Source organism: Toxotes jaculatrix, chromosome 10 (assembly GCF_017976425.1).
Source record: "Toxotes jaculatrix isolate fToxJac2 chromosome 10, fToxJac2.pri, whole genome shotgun sequence".
Classification (NCBI taxonomy): Eukaryota; Metazoa; Chordata; class Actinopteri; family Toxotidae; genus Toxotes; species Toxotes jaculatrix.
Window position 1 is genome coordinate 17605672 of NC_054403.1, and position 16966 is coordinate 17622637.

General features: G+C 40.2%; 2 protein-coding genes across 3 annotated transcripts; one reads left to right on the forward strand and one right to left on the reverse strand.

Moving 5' to 3' along the window:
* Nucleotides 1-2719: 2719 nt before the first annotated feature.
* On the forward strand, nt 2720-5844 carry zgc:162144 (RD3 domain-containing protein). The gene is made up of 3 exons (XM_041048658.1): nt 2720-2827; nt 3318-3625; nt 4593-5844. The coding sequence occupies exons 1-3, from the start codon at nt 2822-2824 to the stop codon at nt 4963-4965; spliced, it is 687 nt and encodes a 228-aa protein (XP_040904592.1). The 5' UTR covers nt 2720-2821; the 3' UTR covers nt 4966-5844.
* A 565-nt stretch (nt 5845-6409) lies between these two features.
* On the reverse strand, nt 6410-12363 carry stx5a (syntaxin 5A). Of its 2 annotated transcripts, XM_041048656.1 has the most exons (12): nt 12259-12363; nt 11560-11790; nt 11171-11241; nt 10711-10766; nt 10525-10595; nt 10273-10389; nt 9836-9892; nt 9626-9707; nt 8666-8752; nt 8412-8515; nt 8199-8320; nt 6410-7794 (listed from the first exon to the last, which is right to left on the reverse strand). In XM_041048656.1, the coding sequence occupies exons 2-12, from the start codon at nt 11620-11622 to the stop codon at nt 7635-7637; spliced, it is 990 nt and encodes a 329-aa protein (XP_040904590.1). In that variant the 5' UTR covers nt 11623-11790; nt 12259-12363; the 3' UTR covers nt 6410-7634. The 2 variants fall into 2 exon arrangements, with proteins under 2 accessions (XP_040904590.1, XP_040904591.1); XM_041048657.1 differs by lacking the exon at nt 8666-8752.
* Between the last annotated feature and the right edge of the window lie 4603 nt (nt 12364-16966).

A 16966-nucleotide genomic window follows, 5' to 3' on the forward strand; every position in this document is an offset into this window, starting at 1 on the left:
TGTCATTCATTTTCATTTTCCCTTTGTTCCTTCTCCTGATGCTTGGCTTGCCCTCGCAACAACAAGAAGAAGATTAGAGCTTTTTTTTTTTTTTTTTTTTTTTTTACAGCATAATAAAGTAATAATACCCAGAGTGGTTTTGTGGGAAATAATCCATGGAAGAAATTCAGGACTTTGGTCTTCAAATAATAATGCGAGAGATGTCACTTTCAGACAACTCCATAAATTCTACCCACCTAAATCAGTTCCTCTAAAATACAAAAACACTCTATCATAGTTTTTTTGGTCTCCACTACACGTTGTTGTATTGCATAATCCTAATTATTACTGTATTCATCAAATTATAATTACAATAAACTTGGAGCTAATCAAGTGGTTGGGGAAAACCAGACACAGTTGTGTGGAGAGCTTGGGAGGAAAGGGTCTTAACTGAGGCCCAGCAGATACATTTTCCCACCACACAGCTTAAATCCAGCGATTTTTCCAGCAATAGTTGTTTTTTGTTTTTGTTTTTGAACTATCAGGTTACAAATTCAAATAAAAAATTCACACAGCAGAATTTTGAGCTTTGCAACCACATCTTTATATACACTCTTTATAACTCTTAAACAGATTTTGAGTAGGAGTTTTTGGAGCAATCGAAATGAATTTGATTGCCCCCACCAAACCCAAATAAGATTCTTAAAATCTGATGACAGAAACACCTTTGGCAACAGGAATGTGGTTGAATTTCATCATAAAGATGTTGTTAAAAACTGCACTAAAATATATATAACAATATTATTTAAACAAATTCTAAATTCTAGCAAAAAAAGATTGTATTTTTTTTTTCTTCAGCACCATTATCATTACACTTGGTTTCACTGGCTCTAACCACATAAATAATGGATGAAATTGAGCGGGACACCACTTCATTCCAGATAGTTATTAATCTCCTTTTCTTCTGTTAACCTCCTTTAGACTGCCCATGTCGTATGTGGGTGACCTTTTCTGCTTGTTAATCCACTGGGTGACGGTGCAGAGAGACAATGAAGAGATTTGTGTTCAATAAAACTACATCTGAAATTTGAAACAATAAAAACAATAGAAATCTTTCTGCATAGATACACACTCACACAGATACATGTTGATGAGGTGGCTATTTCACTATTTCTATTATAAGTGCAGTTAGGATACGAGGAAACTTCAGCTAGATTATAAACCAAACAATAGAAACAGTGACTGGCCAGCAAACAAATTACCCATCACACCTGAAATATTCATGTTGATGGCCCTGGAAATGCAGACCTGAATAAATTTCAAGAGAGATGTGGTGATGTAAAATGCAACATTTAACATATTTTTTAAGGGGAAAGTAGATGCTACCTTTGACATCTACTGTTAATGTAAACAAGAAGTTATATTAACTTACAAAGTATGAGTGTGGAGTCCCACGAGGTAGTATTTTCGGTCCTTGCCTTTTGAATGTATATGAACAATTTTGCTCTACTAATGTCTCGCTAAGACAAAATGCATCTCTCAGTATGAATCTCTTACCATTTAGAGATGAATGATTTTTGTGCATGGTCCATGTTTAGCAAAGAGAGAAAAAAAGGACTCTAATCTTTTACTTAGGCTACATAAAAATAGTAACATTACAGTGTAGAATTCACATAATTTTAGCCCCTCTGTGGGAATGTATGTTTGACTGGTGTTATGTTGTTTGTTGCATGAGGACAACAGTGAAAGTAAACCTTTAGGTTTTACTTATGTTTTATCCCTGATAATTGTGGCTACTGCCATGTAGCATCATAGTATTTTTAATCAAATAAATTGTGTCAACTAACACAGGTTAAATAGTTATAGTAATACAGGGCCATTCTTGTTTAGTTACAGCAGTAACAGCATCAACTGTAGACAACTGTAATTAGATTATAATGGTCACTACCAGTCATTCTTCCAGGTAGGCTCTGGATTTGAACGTAATCTGGGATTTGGTGGCTCAGTGCTGAGTGGTGCGGAAACCCAGGAACTGCAGTTCCTTTATATACAATACCATATGCAAGCTAGTGAGACAGCCTGCTAACACCTGAGGGTTTAAGTGCGGGAGCGAGAGATTAAGTGGGCAGTTATGTAATGTTAGTGCAAAGCTTGGCCATAACAGTTTGGTAATTACAGACCAATTTTCAAGGACTGAGCTGGGTGTAGAGGCAGTAGGCAAACAGTCTGAAACCATAAAGAATGCTGATTAAAATTTCATGACAGCCCAGTCAAGTCTCTGTCAGTGGAATTGGTTTGAAATGTCATTGAGCACGGAAGTGTCTAGCCTGCTTGTGTATATGAGCTGAAACTGTCTTTACAGCTTTATCAGACACATAAAAAGGAGATAATATTGGAAAAAAACACACACAAGAAATAAAACATTTTTTAAAATGAAATGGGAACAGCTTAACAAGTCCAAGTATTATGTAAACACCCCCACATGAATTCCGTTGGCCACACAAACAAACACACACTCCTCGTCCAGGTGTATGCTCATGTCATGAGGTAAGCTCATCTTGTCACTCATTCTATATTAATACAGGATTACATTTATTCTCAATCCCAAACTCACACACACACTCCACGCGCTCCTCACAAAACTATACTCACTGTCTGCCAGGGACTGTCAAAGGTAGCAAGGCAGTCAGGAAGCTGCTGGAGTCGGAGGAGTTTCTTCCTTTTTGAATGTCACAAGCCCATGGAGGCCAGCTGTTCATCTGGCTGCTAACAGAGGCTTCACCCTACAACAGGTGGATTTTTTTCAGACAGGAACACACAACAGATTTGTAAATCCAGTTTCATGAAGGTAAGACAGTAATTAAAAATCTGTTTGGTTAGAGAGGGACCATTTACAGGTGATAAAGATCCTCGGAAGAAAATATAGTTTATATAGGGCAATGAGCTGTTTGAAGTGACATGTGGACTGTTTTATCTATTATGAGTCACATTCCCTGAACCGGACTTCAAACTGATCAGATAAATCAGGTGTCTGTCTAAGTGTGAGAGCTTAAATTCTCTAAATATCCGTAGTAGCCATGATTAAGTTATTTGCATCAAAAATGTACAGAATTTGATTGACAGACTGGCTCTTGATGTTTTAATGCTTCCCAAATGTTCCTATAACATTTTCCTTTGTCTTTATCCTCCAATATAACTCTAAAATATTACAACCTCAAATATGAACTTGCTATGAGTTAGGTATAGTGAATGCTACATGCGCTTATAAAGGATAAGTTTTACATTTTCTACCTTAAACAATGGCATAACTCTCCACCAATGTTGTGCTTCTTTCCCAGATGTTTCCTTGGTCCGCTGTTTTCTCCCTCGAGCCCAAAGTACCTGGACAGCGCACCACTGAGGAGTTAGTGACCAACACTCTGATGTTGGAGCTGGGGGCCATGGTGAAACGCACTGAACGTATCCGTTTAGAGAGGGCGACAGAGGGCCGGCGCCGCCGTCGCAGCTCTTCCTCCACAGCTGACTACAGCTGGCTGGCCAACACCCCAACACCACAGCCCTACGAGCTGACACCCAACGACCTGCTGGAGCTGCAGGACCTCTGTGCCAAGATCCCTCCTGCACAGTGTGGCCCTGTGATTGTCAGGTGAGGAAGACAGCATGAAAGACAAGGATGCATACTGAGGGGCAGACATACTATAGATACAAATTGGCAGGAAGAGAGAGGTATAACTGTTACTGAAAGTGAAAAAGTATGAGACAGACTGGAACAGAGAGTGAGATGTGGAGCCACAGACTTTCAAGTTCAAATAGAGCATGAAATACAGGTAGGAACACAATGTGAAGAACAAACACAAGAAGAAAGAAATGCAGATTTTCAGTCTAAACCCTATAACACCCTTTATTATAATTCAGAAAGTAAGCTGATACTTTCTCTAACAGACAACATAACCCAACCAGAGATCCTACACAATGCCCAAACGCCTGTTCTATCCTGCTTACAACTTGTTTAGCGGCATTTATGTAATACATAATTTACGTAAAATGCTGCAAGGATTTCAAGGTCACTGAATTGATAAGCTGATGGACAGCAAATGTACTGAGCAACAACTTTGATAACTGATGAAATGTTTCAAGCAAAAATCCACATTGACAAGTTTCTCAGATGTGAATAGTTGCTGGTTTTCTTAGCCTTCTGTGGCTGACCAAAACAATTCACTGAAATATGTAAATCTGATCTTTAAAAGGTTTTGTTGGTCATCACTGAAACAATGGTTGGCTTCAAACATCTGCAAACAAATTCTCATTGAATTATGTTTCATTTACTATTATTCAACAGCAGGTTATAGGTTTTATTTTATCTACCTTGATGCACACTTAAGTGTAATCAAGGTTCATATCCTGCCAGGGACGTAGCTAGAGATTCTGGAGCTCTTTAAAAACACTGGACTGTGATGGCCCCACCCTCATGGCTACATCTCTCTCTTTCTGCCCTTCCGTCTGCATGTCTGACCTTTGTTTCTGTCTTGTTTTGCTGTTTCTGTAAACCTCTGTAAGCTTACGTGTTAACCCAGATTCCTCATCATCACTGTTCCTTATCCCTCGCACTGCAGGTTCAGGAGGCTGGTGTCGGAGATGGAGCCTGAGGTTCATGAGGTTCCCCGGCTGTTTCGCTCGGTACTGCGCGACTGTGTGGACGAGGTGAACGGAAACGAGGACGTTCAGACGCAGGACACAGTGTTCGAGAAGCAGCAGCGCAGCAAGAGCCTGTCCTTTGTTACTTTTCGCACAAAGTTTCGCACAGGGCACTTCTTCAAGGGCGGAGGCATGAGAGGCTCCAGGGGGAATCTGCAGCAGCAGGTGGATTGGTCTGACGGGGAAGAGGATGGAGAAGGAGAGGAGGAGGTCATCAAGGCCAGGGCGAGGAAGGGAAGGAGCAGGAGCATGCCAGAGATTACCCCTATGGAGCAAAGCGCCCAGGGGTGAGAGAAAGGAGGGAGAGTCAGGGGAGAGATGATGCCGAGGGGATGGTAGGATGGAGGGAAAGGAGTTCTGGAGGAGTTTTGGTTGGGGGAGAAAATGAGAAGAGTCAGAGAGAGAGAAAAAGGAAGCCTAAATTATAGAGAACCAATGTAAATATGTGGAGGAAAGACAAACACATAATGTTAAGGAAGATGGGAAGATAGCATTCAGGGAAAAATGGGGACAAAATAGATTTGTTCACAAGTTTTCTTTTTCCTAGTAATCTGGCTTCTTTTAAAGGGAGGAGGAAAATCAAAAGAGAGGGCGTTTAAAAGGAAACCTGTCTACTTACCTGTCTTTGGTCCAAGCATTATTGTTTTGGTTTTAAGATGTCTGAAGCAGAGTTTTGTTTCGTCTCTAGCCGCGATAGCTGCTCTTTGACACTGCCAGCATCATGCTAACACGCTACAATGACAATGCTAACATGCTGATAAAGCACAATGTTTACCATGTTAGACATCTTAGTTTAGCGTGTTAGCATGCTAACATTTGCTAATTAGCGCTAACCAGAAAGTACAACAGATGGAATGATGGGAATGTGAGTACCTTTGTAGGCATTTGGTCAAAACCCAAAGAATTGGACAAATTGATATTTTGACCTAATGATGGTGCTAAATGAAATTTATCACATGAACCCCTCCAATAGTTGTTCAGATATTTGCTGCTGACCTTCACATGCTTCAGATATCTCTAAAACCAATAAAATAATGCTCTCTGAACAACAGTTCCTGATGAATCATCCAGACAACATGAACTGTCCCTTTAAAAACATGTTACATAACAGACAGGACAGCTGTCAGTAGATGAGTGGAAGTTCAGCTCAGGCCACTCGTCTGGATATTCAGCAGCCAGTTTGGCTCTGGATCACCAGCTCAGTTAGCGGGTGCTCTCATAGCGTATCCATTAAGCAAATCCTTGCAAGCAGGGAATAACTAGAGTCATATGTAAACGTATTTTTTATTGTGAATATAAAATCTATTTGGGGAAATAAATATACAGTGTTCTCATCACTTATGTGATTAAAACATTGCTTTTTTCACAAATATGTCTGTGTTTTTTGGTTTTAATATAGGTACATTTATGTCACTTTTGAAACTGAATGTGATTTGGGCGCATTAAGTATCTATTGATTGTATATTTTCCAAATCTAGTTGCATTTACACAAAAGGAACAGAAGATTTATGGACCTTTCTCGCATTATTGTGGTTGACAAGGCAAAATATTTATATGTAAATCTGTCTGTGGCCTGTGTAGGGATAAATGAAAGGAAGGGAAAATAAATCCATATGAATATAAACTGCAGGGCCACCCTGTTAGCACCTCTCTGTTGGCTACTCTCATAACCCAGGGAGGCTAATTATATCACTGCTGACTAATCCTCTTATCCCAAGAAAATCTCAGCCATGAATGCCAGCACCCCATTATTATTTTTATTAATATGCACTTTCTTATCAATACATCATTATCACTATTTGCACTTTATACACTGAAGTCAAGGCATTTGTCTTAAAAAAAAAAAAAAAAGAAGAAGAGACTGGGGAAAAATAAGAAGAATGTTTTCTTTTTTCCTAAATAGCTGTGGTCATTTAAATAACATCCTGTACATTAGATAAAGAGGGGACGCAACTACAGCAGTGACATCCAACCGGACACTTCAGGGAATCTGGCTGATTGAGTCACAACCAGTGTAACCCCTTCATAAGCATTGATATCGAACCTAGATCCCATTAAGAGACTCATAGGCTGAAGTCTTTCTGGAGCACTGACTGTGCAAGATTTACACTTGTTCAACAATTGAACCTGCCTCATGGCTGACCACCATACAGTTTAAAACAGTTTTGTTTCACAACTTACCATTTCGTACAGCTCGCGCCTGAATTACACGAGCAAAGCTCCCTTCAGCTGGCTCAAACTGCCTTCCTGTGCCTTCAGGAGACAAAATGTTGGACCACAGCGAGTGTCTTCATATTGTGTCACAGTTCAATAAGAGTACCCATTTGGCAAATAGACTTTTAAAGAAAAACAGGATGTAAATGGATAAAAAAATATTTCACATCATAACTGAAAGGTGGTATGCGAAGAATTGCTGATAAATGAGACACAGCTGTGTTCTTCAATAAAAAGCAGGTAAACTAAGAAGCAAAATAATCCAAAGATAAACTCCGGTTCTGTTATTTGGCTTTGAAACAATAATAAAAATGGATGATGTGGCAAAGGGGGCTAACAAGAAAAAAAAATCTAAATTAAAAAGACAGTTTGCAGAATCAAACCATTAAATTATAGCCATTTTGATTAAATGTTTATGAATAGTTGGTCAAAGTACAATAAAGAGCAGTTTTCTGCTCTGTCTATACAAAGTGGGGATTTTAGATAATTTATTCTCTTTATTTGGACAGTTCAGAATCTTCATTCTTTCTGAACTGGCAATTTAAAATCGAGAGTCTGTGGCTTGGGAATAACCTAGAAGTCTGTATTATTCGGAGTGGATCCCAAGCCTCCATCAAACCGTCACTTTGACACAGTCCTTCAAATACGGCGTCTGGACATGCCACCTCAGTCCAGCTTTAGTTTTAGCTTTAGCCTCCCCTCATTCCATGTGCGTACTTCCCTCCCCTCAGCCGCACTTCCTTACTTTAGGCAAAGAAGACGACAAAGATGATGAAGAAGACAATGAGGACCAGAAAGATCTTGATCATCAGCCAGCGGTTGGAGGAGACTGACTGGAAGTATCTGAGTATTTCTGTGTGGGCGGCCTCAACGTTCAGCTGAGTGTCCTCCACGTTTGCATCGATCCTGTAAGCGAGGCACGACAGGCAGAGCAATTTTCTTTAAACTCTGTTATTCTTAACATTTTACTGACAAAATGATTGGTCAAGTAATCACTAAAATAACTGTCAGACTAGTCAGTAATGAAAAAAATAAAAAATCGCTGCATTAGTTGCAGATCTTGATGATCTTATCATGTTGTTCTAGAAATTTCTGGAGCAAGTTGTAAAAAAAAAATACTTATTGAGATTTGTGTAATTTGATAAAAATCTCATGTTCAAGACTGTCATTGTTCTCATACTAGTTGCTCTTATTTCTCTTAATTTGCTTCTTTTATTCACAGTTTATTTCTTGTAAAAAAATCTTTTATTTCCTTGGTTTCTGAGAGTCCTCTGTCCTTGCTCCTCCATCTGTTTCCGTCTCCATCTTACCTCTGGACTGTTTCCTCTTGCTCCTTGACCATGTGTGCCAGCTGCTGGAATATAGAGCCCAGTTCCACAATGGTGCTCTCAATGTTCTGCATGGTATCTGCACGGCTCTGGATGTACGAGTCCTGTAATGACACGGTCAGCAGGATTTCACAAAGGGCCACCCACATTAGAGCACATAATTGGTGACAGTTTTCACCAAAGAGTTAAGTCTACCTGCTCATCAATGAGCTGGAGTTGCAAGGGATTAGTCTGAGAGTCCATATCGATGGCCACATCCCCCAGACTCCGGGACTCATCCTGCATCAGGACTGAGCTCTCTGAAGGGAGACAACAAGCAAAACACAAACAAATGTTTAACGAGATCAGACAGAAATCCTCAATGGTAGAGGGGAAAAGCTGTGAGAACAGCGGGCTCATACAGTAGCTAGTTACACCCGCTGGGAGAGTCAAACGTTCCAGGGAAATACCTTTTAAATTTGAGGTTGTATAGCCCTGGTAGTCATTGCGCGGCTCGCGAGCTGCATGCGGCTCCTGGGCCCCTTTTTTGCGGCTCCCTAAAATATTTTTTAATTTTTGCATTATAGAGGACCAAATACAATAATAATCATTCACAAGGACTTTGAGCAGTTCCCTATTACAACAGCTGTTGTTTTGAAAAGTACACTGACAGTAAAAGTTTCTGTTCTGTTGTTTTACACTGAGCACTTTGCTTCAAATGTATTTACTGAAATACGATAGGCTGTTCGTGAACATTTTACTGACAGTGTAAACGCCTGCACAGGAGGCATGTGAGCTCCCAGTGTTAAGAAGAGGGTCTCTGGTAATTGGCCTGTTTAGCTATTTGTTTAGCAAAATGGTGAGCAGGAGCCAGACATGTTGAATATTGCCTCAAAGCCAAAACAAAGATGCTATAAAGGTGTGTTCACTCTATTACACTTTATGAAATTGGCAGCACAAGTTTCCATGAATTAGGTGAACAAATGAAGAGCAGGAAATGTTATAGGTAAAGACTCACTTTTGTAGTTGGGAAATTTAGATTTTTTTAAACAAAGGCGCATGAACCAGGGCATAGTTTGTGAGGGTAGAGTTTGTGCTGCATGTAAAGTTAAATTACTCTGTATGGAACCAGACTGTAACAACAGAAACCTAATATTTACCTCTGTCTGTGATTCAGGAAATGATTTTTTGTTTGTAATTTCAATGTAAGACAGCTGCTCGCTGGTAGCGGAAAAGTTCAAACCTTGTGAAAGATTTTAATTGGCATAAAATGTGTCTGAACAGATCAGTATAGAGTGAACACTCCCCTTAAGAAGCTACAACAGCGTGCTTTGTTTACCTGTTGCTGCCATTACTTTAATGCGAGACCCTTGTAAAAAAAATCACAGTGAGTGACTACAAGCATGAAGTTAAGATGTGGATAAACTTACTGAAGTTGTTGGCCATCAGAGGAGAAGACGAGACAGGAGGTTGGGAGAACTGCTCTCTCCTGCTGCGCTGCTGCTTCAGGTTCTGCAGAAAAACAGACAGATGAGAGAAAAGGTGAACACGACTCGAAGAAACCTGCGTCTGATGCAAAGCTTTAGTTTTTTGTATTTTCTGACGCTGAACGAGAAGGTGTACTGTAAAGTATACCTCACCTCTGTTCTGACTTCTAGGACTGATTTGAAGTCATTGGACATCGAAGCCAGTTTGGACTGTGGACAACAAAAGATGAAGTTAAACAAAGTGTAATTTAATTCAGCAGTGTATATTTGTTACAGGCCTCCAACGTAGGAACAAGATTTCTACAAAAATTTTCTGATGCCATTATGGTGTTTTAAAATTACAAACTTCACTCTGTTTTATTGTATGTGAACAAAAGCGCTTTAATTTAAAGGTTCAATAAAATAATAATAGAAATATGTTGATAAAAATCAATATTTTTAATTCAAAATGTTAGTTTAGCCATTTTTATTTTCAGACTACTTTCAAAATTCCTGCCTCAACTGGCAAAAACCACTGGCGATGAAAGCAGTTTAACAGGATTTAAACAGCTCCGGTGAAAATATACAATAACAATACAGTATGAATATACCTGTAATGACACCACTATAGTGTTAGAGTGGGTTTGGATATGTCGACCACCTGGAGCTCCGCGGGACCTCACCAAGTCCTGCAGCTGTGCTATCTGTTTGTTCAGACTGTTGATGTCCTAAAAACAAAAGCACGGGAGAGATAGAAAATAATTTACTCGATATTTATGGGACTGAAGATAGTTGCTCTGTTCATGAATAATGTATAGTGTGTTTGCAAAACCATGTCACAGGATGTTGCCAATTCAACTCACTTGTTTAATGATGTACGTCAGCTCCTCGATCTCCACTGCTTTGTCGTCAAATAGAGATTTTCTTTTTGCCACTAAAGCATCAAAATGACAGCATGTAGAATAAGAGCTTTGGACGATATCACACACAAACTGAAGATTTTTGTAATAGTTTAATTGATGTTAATATAACACTAAAGGAACACTTACAAATAGTGAGCTTTTCCAGTTTGGCAAATGTATTGCTCAAGTCTTTCCCAATCCTCCTACAAGAAAACAAACAAAAATTTAGCTTTCTTTGTCACTCTGGGAAACATATTTGCTTAGATTCTTACCAGGAGTTAGAAAAAAAAGATTATATCATTACTATCTGTGTCTGTGTCTCACTGCTTACATTCTTTAAGACAGACTAAGCCAAACATGTCCTGGACAAATCTATCCACTAAAAAATTAAATCAATCCTCTCGTTTCACTTGAGGTCATTGCAGTATTTCCGAGCATCCTATACAACAAAAATAAAGGTGTATTTCATATGCAGTAAGGATGAGAAGGATAATAATGTGTGAATAAAAATAATTTAACACCCAAAATCAACACAAAAGAACAACTACATTCAGAAAATATTCATGAGCTGTTGAAACACGTGAAAAAGAGACTATGAGGAGCTTACTTGGCCATAACTGTGAAGTCACTGCGCTGCCTGAGAGCGCTGAGAACTGGTTTACTGGGCTGGACTCCATTCTGTTGGGTGAGGTAAACACATAAGTATGAAATGGAAAGGGAAATCAACATAACAGGTCTCCTCAACATTGACTCAGGACTGATAAATTACATTCATTGATTCCTATTTTGTTGACCTACTCCACACATATATTAGATAGATCACTGAAAGCCTTTAGGGAACCAAAACTTGGCGCAGAAAGAGGAATAAACAAGATACCAAAAGCAAAAGTAACCAAGGCAAAATTTATCAGCGCCACAAAATCTACAGTGAAAACTCATACATGTAAGACGTGATCCCTTTATTATTGTGTTGTCAGGTGTCCTGTCCCAACATACCTGTCTGCCCTGGAGAGATTTACAGGCTGACTGGAACTCGAGTGTCCGGTCACGGCACGTCATCCTGCCGCCGGGAAAGGGTCCCCCGCCCGCTGTAGACTAGAAATCACCTGGGAGTAAAAAGTCCTCTCCCTCCGCTCTGTGAGATGGATAAATACGTAGACCTCCCGGTGTGCGGATGGACTCACATCCAAGGCGGGGTATCCTTCATGGACATATGTACACACATGTCTGAAAGAGAGACGTATCGAACCAACTTTCAGGCAATCACAGTTTGAACTCTACCTGATAAAGCACACGGTTTGATCACGTTGGTTTGGTAGTGAGTTTAAAACAGAGCCGGTACCATTAGCCCACAGCTGTGTTCGCTCCTAGCTACCAAGCTAAACCACAACAACCAGGCGACAAATAGTAAACAACCGCCACGACTCGTAAATTAAGCCTCAGGTAAGCTAAATATACACATTATTAGGTAAGAATGATTATCCAAACTGTGGACCAGCTCTGTGTGTGAAGGCCGCCCATCACGACACAGCTGATCGCGGCCTCACCGGCTAACCACAAGCTAACGTTAGCTTGAGAAAGCTAACCGGGCTTTCCAAACGGTGTCTCCCGCTTTGCCTTCGTAAAATTCAACCTAAAGCAACCCTGGGAGGTTTGACCGCATTTAAAGGACAAAAATCGATTGGTTTGACTTACTTGAATCGCTATTAGATCATATTTCGAGAGCTCCCGATGTTTCTGGTGAAAACTAATCAACCCAGGAGTTAAAAGTTCCAATCCGGGTCATTTCCGGCATTGACGTCACTGCCACGTCTACTTTACCGAGGCGGAAAACCCCTGCAGGTGCAACACACCGCCACCAGGGGTCCCCCCGTGTCCTGTTCACACTGCAGTGCGATTGACATTAGAATTTACAATTATTTATTGTTTAGGATGACACTGTAAAGTCTGAAACTTACAGTACTGTGCAAAAGATTTGGACACTAAGAGCAAAGTGAGGATTCTTTCAAAAATAATGCAGAAAAGTAAAGTTAGAGTGAAGATCAGCAAACAGAACAAACCAAAATCAAATCCATGTTTGGCGAGACTTTGCCTTTAAAACAGCACCAATTCTCCTCTTGCACAGTTTGGAGAACTTACCACAGTTCCTTAGTCTCCTTGATGTTGAGATGGAGGCTGTGTGGGGACCACGCCATCTGTTGCAGGCCTTCTTGTCTCTGAGAATAAATAGATTTATGACTCCATCTGTATGTTTGTGCTCGTGGTTGTGCTGTGAAAGGAATTTAGGACCAATCTGATGTCTCTTTGATGGTTGTGCATGATGGAAAATAATTTAAATATCTAAAGCACAAAACTACCTAACATTTTGCACAGTACTGTATTTCCATTGAAGTTTTTGATGTAAAGAAAGTAAAGATGCAGGGTCCAGATGAATAGGTGGCATCCCAACAAACCAATAAAATAAATACCCAAATGATCATCATTAAAATTACTCCATGACAAATTTCCAAATAAAATTGTAAAACTTACATACAAGTTGTAATTAGGACGATGTGTTTACATTTCCAGGTTTAACAATTAGGACTTATTTTTAAAGTTGTGGGAATTACCTGTTTATTAATGTGTAAAGGTACATCATTCCATGTCCAAAGTTGGATTAACCTACTATGAGGCCCAGGAGTAATAATAGGCCCAGGCCCCCATTAAACCCCCTGAGCACAAACCTGATAAAATGAAAGTCTCAAAACCACATTTTGACACTGGTAATCTCTGAAACACAGAGCCTCAAGAAATGAAGCTGGGCCAACATTGTGACCCTTATCCTGTTAGCAATGTTTTTATGTGCTTTAATACTGCATATTCATAAACATGTTTATGAATAACATGTTTCAGTCAATTTAGTACAAACCAGTTGACAAACCCAGCGGGTGGAGGTGGGGTCTAGCTTCATCTTCAGAATGAAATGGGAGGTAAAAATGTCTTTCACAAGAACTCTTACATTCAGAACAAAATCAGAATCAACTTTAGACAACAATGTTCAAGCATACAAGGAGGCTGACTCAAGCTCTCTCTCTAGCTCTCAACATACTTATTCACAGTAGTATACATGATAATATTGGGAAAGTTGGGATCAGTGTTTATTGTGCCTTTTCCTACTACTGTTGCAGTAGAGATAAAAATAAATTAAATATTAGATTTTATTAAACCTACATTGTCACACACACTTATCATCAAAAGAAAAAGAAAACTAGAAGATCATTGTGTCACTTCAGACTGATGCCAGCTGCAAGTAAAATATGATGCGTAACTAGTGAAGCTATGCCGGTGTAAAAGAAATGAACCTTTAAGTTAGAGGGCGCAAAGGAGGCATGAGCGGACAGAGAGAGAGAGAGAGAATGTGATTGGCTGCTGGCTCAGGTGAGTCGACCTGCAGGCACAGTATGGTATGGGGAGAGAGAGATAACATCCAGCAGGCTCTCTGATCTCTTCTCTCTCCTACTGGTACCCACATCCTCCACCTGACAGGATCGAGCATGCCAGACCACAACTATGCCCTCACCTATTTTACCTGCTAGACCCTCAACCACAAAAACCCCCAGCCTTTCACCCTCCCCCTATGCCCCGCACCACCCCTCACCCCTCATCCACACTCCCCTTCATCCTTTTATACCCCACTTTAATCCCCCAAGCCCATCTCTTCCTCAAAATACTCCTCTTTATGCTTTCACACATTATTTGATGTTTCAATCTGATGAACAGAATTACCCACATCAGGGCAGGAGAGAATAGTTTCTCCTTCAAAATCTGCCTGCTCTTTTTGATTGTGCTTTTAGCTCTTTTCATCTATTCATTACATTCAGTTGTTGAACTGTATCCCATTTTATCATGTATAGTACATTCTTAAATGGTTTATATTTTTAGCCATGCAAGCAGGGGTGCTCTGTGAATGGCAAAGCATGATTTGCCTTTCGGTCTGTCCACCTCTTTGGTCCAGACTAAATATCTCAACAATTATTTGATGGATTGCCACAAAATTTTGTACAGACACTTGTAGTCCACAGAGGATGAATCCTGCTGACTTTGATGCACCTTTGACTTTTCCTGTAGCGCCACCAGGAGTTTGACATTTGTGATTTTGTCTCAAAAGCTACTGGATGGATTGAAATTGTCATGTCAACATGCTATATGTTGACAAGAGCATTCAATCAAAGCACCACTATGGATTGGAACAGCCTCACGAAGCTGTTAGCATGTTTTTTTTTTTTCAAATGAGGGGAATTAAACCTCCTCATATAAAGGCTGCCATGTTTCCCATGTAGTAAAGAGAACCATAGAACCATAAATCTTTCATCAAAGCTGACGTCCTTCAGTGAGCTGAGACAGACGAGGCCTGTGGACCCATGTTTCTGTTGGAGATAACGCTGTTTGTTTGTTCTGTAAAAATAAAATGAAAAAGTTCTGTGTTCACAAGAGATGTTCAAAAACACTCACTTTCCTGTCAGAAAACACACATGACTCTTCTTTACACTGCACACAATGAAATCAGTCTCTCTTTTTGTCTCAGTTTTTTTGTCCCTCTCTCTTTCTCTTTCACACACATACACACAGGAGTGCTGATACCATCTAACAACACACACTCGCAGGCCAGATAGTGTACAGTACCTGCTTCAACACAGCTGCTGCTACAAAAGCAGGGAGGAAACCATGGCTGGAGTTGTTGGAAAAACACAACTACGAACGCAGAGAAAGCAAGGTGGAAAAATACAGGAAGTCCTGATACAAGTGCAAAGACTGAGCTTGTCAGAGGGAGATGGATGATGAAGCGAGGGGTGCAGAGGTGATAGATGGAGACAGGCGAGGACAGAGAGAAACTTGTGGACTGCTAGTTGAAAACACACAGGAAATCAAACTAATGCACAAGATGAGAGAAATATTGTCAAAGAGCCACGTGAAAGTCTGAGCAGAGACAGTGTGTCTGTCTCTCCGTGATTATTCACCAGCGTGGTGACACATTTTTGGGGTTTCTGACGAGCACAGAATTTGGAGTAAAGGCATCTTTTCTGTAACGTGATGCATGAGTCACTATATCCTTTTCTTTTTCTCTCTCCCTCTGTCTCCCTAATCTTGCAGCTAAATTTAGTACTGGCACAATGCCCTTCCAGACAGATAGGTTGGCAGCAGCATTAGCTCCTCTCCTTTTCTCTTCTCTTCATCTCATTTCATCCCATCCTTTTCTTCCTTTCACTCTCCTCTTCTCTCTTTTGTTTCCTCTTTGCTTCCTTCTCCTTTCCTCTTCCTCAAAACAAATACTCTAAAACCCTCACACAATGTGAGGTCATGATGACCAAAAAATAACACCGCAAATATACACCACATTCAATCAATGATCATTGATAAAACTCATGCTTATCAATTTATGACCAGTGACTGTGGCAGACATGGGCTGTCATTAACATTATCTCCCTGACTTTGGTCTGAAGTTTGCTCTGTGAAGTGAGGACACACATGTGAGGGCCGAACATCGCGTTGCCATAAAATTTCATCACCACCATCATCATCCTCAGCGTCATCATCATCATTACTGATGGGAGGAGGAAGAAAAGCCCAGTGCTCAGCAGTACCAGTACAGACAGGTACGGTGTGTGCACAGAACACACAGACAGTATGCTGTGTTATCAGTCTCTGACTCTCACAGACTCTCACAAAAACAAAAACACAAACTGCACTGTAACATTTGTTGAACAGCAGCCATTGAGACCACAACTGACAATTTGGAGTAAGTGCTGAAACACGGTGGACCAGAAGCACAAATACAGAAGGGCCATCAACTCAGCCAACACAGTCAATTACACAGAATTTTCTATTTAAGTTTGTTGTTAACAGTGTTTAACATTATGTGTAATGAACTGAGAAAGAGTGAGCTTTATTGCTTATGAATTCAACCTTGTAGATATAATGTTTGTAAGGCAGTTTAGCTCTCAAATAAAAAAAGTACAATGTTTGCCTCTGAAATGCAATGGACTCAAAGTGTAAAGTAGCATAAAATGGAAATAATCAAGTAAAGTGTGAGACATCATGACAGCACTTTTTCCACACACAAAGCGTGGGGCTGCACACCTTTGTGCTTGACGAGTTTCTGACTCAGCAGTACACATGAGAGGAGGAGAGGGAACAATATTATGTCTCATAACACCACGTCACAACAGGGTGGCACTGTAATCAAAAATGCCTGTTTGCCTTTCATTATGGTCAAATGAGAGATTAAAACAAAAGAAACAGGGGTGACGGAGGAGAGGGGAGGGGAGCTGCGAACAAACCAGAAGGACATTAGGGACACAGGGACAGCGGCATGGATAAACAGCGACAGGAAGACAATGAGAGGTTTATATGAAAAATAAGACAT

Excerpts from the sequence above, each read along its gene's own strand:
- zgc:162144 (XM_041048658.1), top strand. Across the intron at positions 3,626-4,592 it reads TGTGGCCCTGTGATTGTCAG|GTTCAGGAGGCTGGTGTCGG; the intron begins GTGAGGAAGACA and ends CTCGCACTGCAG.
- stx5a (XM_041048656.1), bottom strand. The coding sequence starts at position 11,622 with ATGACGTGCCGTGACCGGACACTCGAGTTCCAGTCAGCCTGTAAATCT. Across the intron at positions 9,893-10,272 it reads CTATAGTGGTGTCATTACAG|TCCAAACTGGCTTCGATGTC; the intron begins GTATATTCATAC and ends TGTTGTCCACAG. Across the intron at positions 8,516-8,665 it reads TACAACCTCAAATTTAAAAG|AGAGCTCAGTCCTGATGCAG; the intron begins GTATTTCCCTGG and ends GTCTCCCTTCAG.